We start from the raw sequence: 10,196 nt of genomic DNA, 5'->3' as shown, positions 1-10,196 counted from the left end.
TCAAGAGGAAGCTTGATAAGTTCATGAATGGAGGCCTGCTTTCTTGCAACTTTGAAATAACCATGCAAAGAAGCAGCTCAGAAGGAAACACCACGCTGGACCCAACTGCTGAACGCAGCCATGTGCGTCCAGGTGAGCGCAGCAGAATCACCCAGCAGATGCACAGACATACAAGTTCAGTCATTATTGTTTTAAGCCATGAAATCTTGAGGTGGTTTGTCATAGTAGTAGGTAACTGTCATCCTCAGCTACAGCAGAGACATGGCTACCTTTAGTGGCTCTGTGCAAATCAGAAAAAAAAAAGAAGAGTCATAACAATATGCCGTTACTGGGCAGACATACTTTTGCTCAAACCAAAGGTGCCCCTTTTTCCAGGATGCAGGCCTATGCCAGGGGCCTTTGTGCTCTATGTAAGCTGCATGCTGCGTGACCCTCCTGGGAGATTTTGACACAATTCTCTCTTCACTTAGCATAGACCAGAAACTTGACTTAGGACAGGTTTAATTACTCCAGTTAAGGGGAGAGAGAGAGCACCTCGAGTAGTGTTCCCAGCCTTTTTCAGTAGCATACTGACTTTTATTAAGGAAAACAGACCAAACATGGCTAATACAGAGTCACTGCATTTTTCAGGCAAGTCAGCTCGGCAAGCTTCTCCTTGAAAATGATAAACAGTTCTCAGAAAAAAGAGGAGCCATCATTCCTCTGAACCACCCACGAGCATTCCAGAGAAGAGGTAGATAGTGAGATTCTAGAAGAGGTGGCAGTGAGGAGCCTCTCGCAGGTGGTGGTGCCCAGCAGAGATGGCACAAGGAGCCCCAGGCCTCCCTGGTCCTAGAAGAATGCTCTGGGACCAGAGGTCTGTGAGAGAAGGTTGGGCAATGCCACCAGTCTTCACAAACTGACAGGCCTGTGTCAGGCTGGCCCCAGGCCTCCTGAGGGAGCAGCAAAGTGGATGCCACCCTCGGGACTGTAGTGCACAGGGCCACAGCGCAACTGGGGCTCCTCTTCCTCGTACCATCGCTGTTCACTGAAATCCGGGAAGAAGGCTGCAATCTCTCTACTGGCTGAAACCACAGAGTCTGTAAGGGGAGGAAAAAAAGAGAAGGGATTCTCATAGGGAGTGCAGGGCAGAGGCAAGAAGCGGTCATAATCGGGTTCAGAAACCAGAGCCTGTCCTTCTCCCATTCCTAAGTCCTGGGCCACATCTGGCAAGGTCACCACAAAGGGCCAACCGGGAGGAAAGCTCCCTGGGGGACCTGCCTTTCAACCCCACCATCCAGCCTGCCCACCATCCTTGAACCAAATTCCCTTATTAAAACTGTGGACACAGGAGGCAGCCTCACCTGAGCCGTGGGTTGTGTTACGGGTGTCGGTGAGGCCGAAACTCCCACGAATTGAATCTGGGGCCACGTGGCGTGCTCGAAACACTCTGGTGGGGCCCATCACGGTCCTCCAGAGCTGGATGGCGTCCTTGTGGGCGAGGATGTAGGCTCGGATCGGCCCACTGTGAACCAAGGGAGCACATGTCAGGAATCTGGCTCTGCCTTCAGGAGGGCACACTGTGAGCAGGGCCCAAAGGCACACTGGACATCCTGAGAGTCTCCTTGCCTTTCTAGCTGAGTACTGCTTCCAAGAGCTGATAGAAGGCTGCTGATGAAGAAGAAAGGCCGCCAAGACAGCAGAGTTGTTAGGAAGCATTCAACAACACTCTTCTACAGCCCCTGGATCAGTAAGCACCTCAGAACAGGTGGCCACAGGGTCAGTGTCAGCCCGAGCCCACATTTCTTCAGACCCTAGACACTGCTTACAACTTTAAAGAGTGGCAAATAAAATTAACAAATCTACTTAGGGGGGCAGGGAAAATAAGTCTCAGTGGATGAAGATGTGGGAACCAAAATGAGAAATACCTGGCCATGAACTCCACCAGCCGCTGATAGAAAAAACGCCCTGCAAGGAGAGAAGACCTCCATTAAGACACGGTGCCAAGACAACTTTTTATACTCCTGCCTCCCTAGAGGAGGGAATAATCACTGTTTTAGAGAAAGTAACAGGGAGTCTGACTTACCTGGGTCTGAACCCAGGCTCTCCAACTTACCACCTGTGTAGTTTCAGGTAAATCAATAACTTCCCTAACTTAGTTTCCTAATCTGTGTGCTGGGGACATAATACCTACCTCATGGGGTTTCTGGGAAATTAAATGAAATCATGAGCCTTTGGACAGTACTTGACAGAGTTTTTTGTTAACTAGTGATATTACTTTCCCTAGTGGCTCAGACGGTAAAGAGTCTGCCTGCAATGTGGGAGACCCGGGTTCAATTCCTGGGTTGGGAAGATCCCCTGGAGAAGGAAATGGCAATCCACTCCAGCACTCTTGCCTGGAAAATCCCATGGACAGAGGAGCCTGATAGGCTACAGTCCATGGGATCGCAAAGAGTCGGACATGACTGAGCAACTTCACAATCAGTGATATTATCAGGATATAAAACTAAATTTCTTGTTGGTACCATGAGGTAGGACCCTCCTAGAAAATATTTTAAAAACATTGATAATCATGAAAAGTTTGTGTTATCAATCCACTCTCTAGAAGACTGGCTGAATTTTACAGTTGGTAAGTACAGTAGTCATGTATGGATGTGAGAGTTGGACTATAAAGAAAGCTGAATGCCGAAGAATTGATGCTTTTGAACTGTGGTGTTGGGAGAAGACTCCTGAGAGTCCCTTGGACTGCAAGGAGATCAGACCAATCCATCCTAAAGGAAATCAGTCCTGAATATTCATTGGAAGGACTGATGCTGAAACTCCAACACTTTGGCCACGTGATGCGAAGAACTGACTCATTGGAAAAGACCCTGATGCCAGGACTGAAGGCAGGAAGAGAAGGGGACGACAGAGGAGATGGTTGGATGGCATCACCAACACAATGGACATGAGTTTGGGTGGACTCCAGGAGTTGCTGATGGACAGGGAGGCCTGGCGTGCTGCAGTCCATGGGGTCACAAAGAGTCAGACACACTGAGCGACCAAACTGACGTCAGTGAGAACCTGACTTGGGTGTCCATGTGAAATCTTTCTAGGGATAGAGAAGCCTCCTGCTCAGAGGACTGTTGGCTCCTACCTTCATGCTCTCGGTAAAATTTCTGGCAGTCTTCCTTTCTCCACAGAAGTTCTCTCATTCGCACAATAAGGAACTTGTTGCTCAGAATCTGCTGATGAACAGCCTGGATAAATGCCACCCCAAAGATAAAAGTCAGTGAAAGGGAGCATCTGAGTGAACAGGAGACCCAGGCTAACCAAAAAAACCCTGGGGACCCTTTAGAGCCTAAAACTTGAAGAAAAGAGACACCCTGTTGCTATCTTGAAGATGGGAGTAAGTCATGTAACGAGGAATGTGAGTAGTCGCTAAAAACGGTAGTCCCCACCTGAAGGCCAACAAGGACATGGGGACCTCAGTCCTATAGACACAGAAATCAAATTCTGCCATTCTGAATGAGCTTCAAACTGGATTCTTCCCCACACCCTGGAGATAAGGGCCCAGTCAGTTGATACCTGGACTTCGGCTTTGTGAAACCCGAAGGAGAGAACCTAGCCCTTAGCCAAACCTACTGGACCTCTACATTCTAGAACTGTGAGGTAATGAATGCTGTTTTAAGCTGCTAAGTGTGTGGTAATTTATTAGGCAGCAATAAAGAACTAGGGCTTCCCAGGTGGTACAGTGGTGCAGAATTTGCCTGCAATGCAGGAGACACAGGAGACTAGGGTTTGATCCCTGGGTCAGGAAGATCCCCTGGAGGACAAAATGGCAACCCACTCCAGTATTCTTGCCTCGAAAATTCCATGGACAGAGGAGCCTGACACACCATAATCCATGGAGTTGCAAAGAGCCAGACACGACTGAGCGCACATGCAATAGACAACTAGTATATATACCCTGTCTTGAGGTTTGGTTCTTCTTACTGTATTAGAGCCTTTAATTATTTCAAAAAATATTTTATTTATTTGTTTCTTTGGCTGCATTTGGTTTAAAGAATCTGCCTGCAAGGCGGGAGACCTGGATTCCATTCCTCGGTTGGAAAGATCCCCTGGATGAGGGCATAGAAACCCATTCCAGTATTCTTGTCTGAAGAATTCCCATGGACAGAGGAGCCTGGGGGGCTACAGTCCATGGGGTTGCAAAGAGGCGGACATGACTGAGTGACTAAGCACAGGATCTTCACTGCTTCATGCAGAATCATTCGTTGTGGCCCATGGCCTTCAGTAGTTGTGGCACATGGGCTGAGTTGCCCCATCTTAGTTCCCCAACCTTAGTGGGATCTTAGTTCTTTGATCAGGAATCAAACCTATGTCCCCTGCATTTCAAGGTGGATTCTTAACCACTGGACTACCAGGGAAGTCCCTCTTATATTTTATATCTGCCTCAGTTCTCCAACAGATCTTTCGTCTCCTTGGGGTCAGTGTCCACGACGTCTAGCTTTGCCTCCACACCATCTAGCACAGGACTGTGCTGTCAGTCTTCACAAATGGCCCTATGGCACCTGAAACAGAAGCAATGCCCAGGGCATACAGTAGAGGCTTAGGACGTGTTCTTACCTCCAGAATCAGGGGGTGAGCAACTGCATCAGGCTTGATTAGGGCCAGAGTGAGCTGGAGAGCCTGCGGGCTCCGCAAGATCGAGGTCATCTCCCTCCTGCCATCAGAGAGCCAGATTAGAGACTCATCAGTGTTGCAGTCCCCACCCTTCTTACTCTGGAGCCATGCAGTCTTACAAGTCAACTAGGGCTCTCACTTCTGACATTAATAAAGCACATGACAGTTACTTAGTATTTAACTGCCCATTGGGATCATGGGATTGAGGGAAAGGAATAGTACAGGGGCCTTCAATTTACCCACTGGGGGACATAATCTTGCTAATGCAACTGTAACCCTGCAAAGGAGTGACCCATTCATGAGAAGTTCAAGTTTAAACATTACCTGTCTCTGCCAGTACTCCCTTCACTTCCTATCTTTTGTGTTTTACAGAGGATTTACAATTTACATTCCTATAGACTCTAGCCACAAGGGTAGGGTCACACAGTGCTCTCCCATCAATTCTAGAATTGCAAGACTGGATGGACAAGAATTGGGATGTTGCCAGGATACCACCCCCTCTCACCTCCCCCGCCCCCGCCACTGCCTATGTCTGCTGGATACATACAATTTCTATTCTAATGTTACAGATAAGTCAGGATCTACCCTGGCCAAATCAAACCCTTTAATACACTTGCTGTCCTCAATGGCAAGGCTTGTTGTTCAGTTGTTAAGTTGTGTCTGACTCTTTGTGACCCCATGGACTGCAGCAAGCCAGGCTTCCCTGTCCTTCACCATGGCAAGGCTTGCAGACATGCAACTCGAAGGTCAAAGACAAGTTGTACTCATGTTGTAGCTGAAATGCCTGGCACAAAGACGCTTAATCAATTCTATTGACCAAATGAACCTATATAGTCTTATTCTATTTATCTTTGTATATCTACAGTCTAATCATGGTGTATGAGCTCAATAAATAATTGTGGAAATGCTATAAAAAACATAAAAGTATTTTAAACTGGACTAAGAAAACTTGAGATCTCTTCCAACTTTGAAATTCTATTTACATGTAAGAAACTGATCATCTCTGCAGGTCTGAGGAGTAGTTCTCAAAGATTATCTGGGTGGAACCTCTAAATTTGCCAGTAAATAGAGAAGGCTTCCATGAACACACACAGTCTGGACAACCATGTTATTTCTCTTAGCCCGAAAGTGGCACATTAAAGGCAGTGCTAGGGTCTGGCCCAAACAGAGAAACACTACCAAGGTCTTTCCTACTCATGCCCTTTCTACAGCATTCAGGCTGATGCTCCAGTCGATCCACAAAGCTAACCGCAGCCTAACCGGTACAAGACCAGCCAACTTAGTTTCCCTAACATCCCAGGCGGTGAGTAACCCAAAAGTGAGCAGAATCTTGTCATATTTTTAGGGAGAGATATCCTTGCCACCTCACCTTCCTCATCCTCCATATCCACCATATCACTAAGTTCTAGCAATTTTGCCTCACCAGTGTGCTTCCAATCCATACAGTTCTCTCCTTCTCAGCTGCCACCACCCCAGTCCAAAACATCATCAACCCTCCCTGGACTTATGCAACAGCCTCTTTAATGATCTTCCAGTTTCTACTCCTGTTCCCTCTACAATCTGTTCTCCACACAATAGCCATTGAACTAAAAATGCAAATCTGATCATTTCCCTCCTTAACCCTTCAAAGTGTACAAAGTGTACTTTTATAATAAAACCTGAAAGCCTTGTCATGTCCTACTAGGCTTTGAGTGATCTGATCCCTCATCTAGAACTCCATACACCTTAACTTGCTTTTGCTCTAGCCTCATGGGCCTTGCAGCTCCAAGACTTTCTGGCCTGACAGCCAGAGTTTTCACAGTCCAGAATGTGTTCCCGCTGGTTATCTCCTACTCACCCACTAGATCTTAGTTCGCCTGCCCACTCTCATGGCTCCTTACACGTCTTCTTCACTTATCTCTTCCCCACTAGATGGTCAGCTCCATGAAAGCACCGATCTGTTTTGCTCGCCTCTGTATCCTCTGTACTGCAGAGTGCCTAGCACACACATGGCTCTCAACAGTATTTGTTGAATCAATCAGTGAATGAGTGATTCAGCTATTCCAAGGCCAGAATGCTAGAGGCTATCCAGGGGAGGGCATGGTTCCTTTTCTAATGCCAGCCAAGTCACGCTTGTCTTGGATACTGGTTTACAACAAAGAGGAACAGGTCGGCAAACTTGCTCAACGTAAAAGTCGCTCCTTTAAGAGACTTGTAAGTTTTAGAAGTTCCTTGGGCATTTGCCTTCACAACAGAGGCTCCTATTTCTCCGCTTCCTGGAGGGTGCCAGCCACACTTTCCGTCCTCCCAAGCTCATCATCACCTCGGCTTTCTGCCTCCAAAACCTGAAGCCCCACCCTCCAATCCCCCAAGCTCACAGCCTCAGTTCTAGACACCACCCTCTTCCCCACCCTGCTCTTCCATTTCTCCAGGCCTGCAGCCCTGCGGTTTTGGCCCCTTGTACAGAGGCCTAAACCCACTCCAGATTCTGGGCTATTTGGGAGCCCCGGGTGGAGTTCGGATACGAGTCACCTGGTCCTCCCGCCGCGGGACCCGGCCACCAGGCACTGCAATAGCTAGCCCTTAGGTCCAAGCGGGGTCCTTTAGGCATTCGCCCGGGCAGCCCTCTTCGGGGTCCTTGCTGTGCGGCCCGGGCGGGGACGAGGTGCTGTGCCAGCCAATCCGGAATGTCCTGCAGCAGGAGGGCCCGCCTCCCGGTGGCCCTGATGTCTTTCCAGCGCTTGCTCCGTAGGGAAGAGGTGACGTAGCTGTCTTGGACGGGAGATGGGCTGGGCTCGGGCGCCCTCAGGTGGGAGAGCTGACCAGGCCGGTGGCACCGCGACGGGATGTGGCTCAGAGAGGACCTCGGAGAGGACAGAATGGGCGTTTCAGGGTGGCAGCCAGGCAGTGAGCGGGGCCTCCAGTGGGGCAGCCGGAGTGGGCTTTGCCCGACTCGCTTTCTTTTATATTTGATCTAGGATAGTGCCTTTCCTTGGTGGCTCAGAGGTTAAAGCGTCTGCCTGGAATGCTAGAGACCCGGGTTTCATCCCTGGGTCGGGAAGATCCCGTGGAGAAGGAAATGGTAACCCACTCCAGTATTCTTGCCTGGAGAATCCCATGGACGGAGAAGCCTGGAAGGCTACAGTCCATGGGGTCTCAAAGAGTCGGACACGACTGAGCGACTTCACTTTAGGGCCTGGCACTTCGTTGGTGCCCAGTATTTGTCTTTCGGAGGGACGCGGGGGACAAAGAACTTGGGTCTTGATTCGGTTTTGGTGGAACTGAAGTAATTCTACACCAGTTATGAGTCTGAACTCAGTTGGGTGAATCACCCATTATGAGGCTAATTTTTTATTTATCTTCTTTATTATTTTTGCTTTGTGCAGGCTTTCTCTAGTTGTAGCAAGCAAAGTTCGGTGTGCGGACTTCTCATTGCATTGGCATCTATTGTTGCAGAGCACAGGCTCTAGGCAAGCGGGCTCAGTAGTTGTGGCTCATCAACTCAGTTATGGCTGCTCCTGGCATGTGGAATCCTCCTGGGCCAGGGATTGAACCCATGTCTCCTTCATTGGCAGACAGACTCCCATCCACTGCGCCACCAGGGAAGTCCCAAGAGGTTAATTATGACTTATGCTCATTCTATCCAGAAGGTATCTACCTTTGTCTAGTCTTGTCTTTAGATAGAGGTATTTAAGAACATACTGCCTTCTCGCAGTGTTAATGTACAGTAATAGTGACAGCCCCTGCCAAGTCTTTTTTGAGGTGTTTTTCATTTTCATCCAACATATTTAAATTGTTGTTGTTGTTTAGTCACTAAGTCATATCGAAGTCCTTGCGACTGCATGGACTGTAGCCTGCAGGCTTCTATGTCTGTGGGATTTCCCAGGCAAAAATACTGGAGTGGATTGCCATTTCATTCTTCAGTGGGTGTTCCTGACCCAGGGATCAAACCCGTGTCTCCTGAGCCACTGAGTACACTGAGCCGCTGAGTACAGGCTCAGTAGTTGTGGCTGCTCCGTGACACGTGGAATCATCTTTTTAATGCACAAGATATTCACATCACTCCTTTGCCTAAATCACTGCTGTGTTTTCCTGCTCTACTAAGAAAAAAAATCCAAACTCTTCACCATGGACCTTAAAGAACTGCATGACTTGGCTTTTGCCGACCTGCGTGCCTTTCCAAACTACTCTCCCCTCACTCCTATCATCCACTGCCTGTTCCTACCGCTCACTGCCTGAAAACTTCTCTCCCCAATATTTACTTGACTCACTCCTTGGCCTTGTGTCACCTCCTCAGAGAGGCCTGGCCAGACTTACTATCTAAAGCAACACCCTTTCTCATCATTCTCGTCCATTACCCTTCTCTATTTTTATTCTGAGTATTTGCCCCTATCTTTGTTGCTTTAACCCACCCTTTCTTCTGGCCTTACTAAAGAAGAGATCAGAATTTAGCTAGCAGCCATATCAGTTCCTTCCTCTCTGTATGTGTGGATGTGTGTTTGTCTGTGTGTGTGTGTGTGTGTGTGTGTATGACTAGAAATCTACTGAACAAAATTAGTAAGAGTGCAGAATGCTTCTGAGGTGGAAAGGTGATTTCTCTAAGCCAAGTGAAGGGAACCCTAAGAGCAGGACTTGCAGATACAGGGTAGTGCCTGCAGGAGACGGAGACTGGCATATTCCTCCCTTGCTGGTTTATTGAATCTCAGGGCCCGGCGTTGCCCTGGTCAAAAGGGGTGTGCAGTGAGAGAGTTGGCATGAAACCTTGACATGTTCTCTCCTGGAATTTGGAGCTTATGTGACTGAGAACCTGATGTTGTCTCTCTGCTTGGAGAATCTTCCCACAGCAAGGAAAAAGAGGGAGTTACCCTCACCCTGCCTCCCTGACTGTAACAAATCCCAACCCTAGTCCCTAACTCAATCCTACTTGCTAAACCCCTAACCCTATCACTGACAGTGATCTAACCTTTTGGACTTGTGACCTAACCCTAGCTCTCCTGACCCTGACTCCTCTTCTGAAGCTGACCTTGTAACTCTCACCCTTCATCCTTACACTCAGGTCCTAAACCTTAGGCCTGTGGTGCAACCCTAACATCTAACCCCACCCCAGTCCCTAACCACCACGCAAATACCTTACCCTTGACTTGAACACTTTTTTTTTTTTTAATGAGGGATGTTGAGCATCTTTTCATGTGTTTTTAGTCATCTGTATGTCTTCTTTAGAGAACTGCCTGTTGAGGTCTTTTCCTCACTTTGTGACTGGGTCATTTGTTTTCCTGGTATTCAGTTGTATGAGCTGCTTGTATATTTTGGAAATTAATCATTGTCAGTTATTTGCTCTTATTTTCTCCCATTCTGAGGGTTGTCCTTTCACCTTTTTATAGTTTCCTTTGCTATGCAAAAGCTTTTAAGTTTAACTAGGTCCCACTTGTTTATTTTTATTTTCATTAGTCTAGGAGGTGGGTCATAGAAAATCTTGCTTTATGTCATCAAGTGTTCTGCCTGTGTTTTCCTCTAAGAGTTTTATAGTTTCTGGTCTTACATTTAGGTCTTTGATCCATTTTGAGTTTTGATCT

General features: G+C 47.8%; 1 protein-coding gene across 5 annotated transcripts; it reads right to left on the bottom strand.

Moving 5' to 3' along the window:
* Positions 1-493: 493 nt before the first annotated feature.
* Positions 494-7,254, bottom strand: NME6 (NME/NM23 nucleoside diphosphate kinase 6). Of its 5 annotated transcripts, none has more exons than NM_001192219.2 (6): positions 7,156-7,254; positions 4,588-4,684; positions 3,116-3,218; positions 1,908-1,947; positions 1,344-1,504; positions 494-1,079 (listed from the first exon to the last, which is right to left on the bottom strand). In NM_001192219.2, exons 2-6 carry the CDS (start codon positions 4,675-4,677, stop codon positions 913-915), a joined length of 561 nt encoding a protein of 186 aa, NP_001179148.2. In that variant the 5' UTR covers positions 4,678-4,684; positions 7,156-7,254; the 3' UTR covers positions 494-912. The 5 variants fall into 5 exon arrangements, with proteins under 5 accessions (NP_001179148.2, XP_024838306.1, XP_005222813.1 ...); XM_024982538.2 differs by having other exon boundaries at positions 555-1,079; positions 7,035-7,194; XM_005222756.5 differs by lacking the exon at positions 7,156-7,254 and adding an exon at positions 6,482-7,015 and having other exon boundaries at positions 555-1,079.
* Between the last annotated feature and the right edge of the window lie 2,942 nt (positions 7,255-10,196).

Source organism: Bos taurus, chromosome 22, assembly GCF_002263795.3.
Source record: "Bos taurus isolate L1 Dominette 01449 registration number 42190680 breed Hereford chromosome 22, ARS-UCD2.0, whole genome shotgun sequence".
NCBI lineage: Eukaryota > Metazoa > Chordata > Mammalia > Artiodactyla > Bovidae > Bos > Bos taurus.
Note: the sequence above shows the minus strand (reverse complement) of the source record. Positions and strands in the feature narration are given on the sequence as shown.

Bases quoted from the DNA above. Each gene is read 5' to 3' on its own strand.
- NME6 (NM_001192219.2), bottom strand. From the start codon at position 4,677: ATGACCTCGATCTTGCGGAGCCCGCAGGCTCTCCAGCTCACTCTGGCC. The intron at 3,219-4,587 runs GTAAGAACACGT...GCATTTATCCAG, and splicing joins CTCACCCCCTGATTCTGGAG to GCTGTTCATCAGCAGATTCT. The intron at 1,948-3,115 runs GTAGGAGCCAAC...CTCTCCTTGCAG, and splicing joins ATTTTACCGAGAGCATGAAG to GGCGTTTTTTCTATCAGCGG.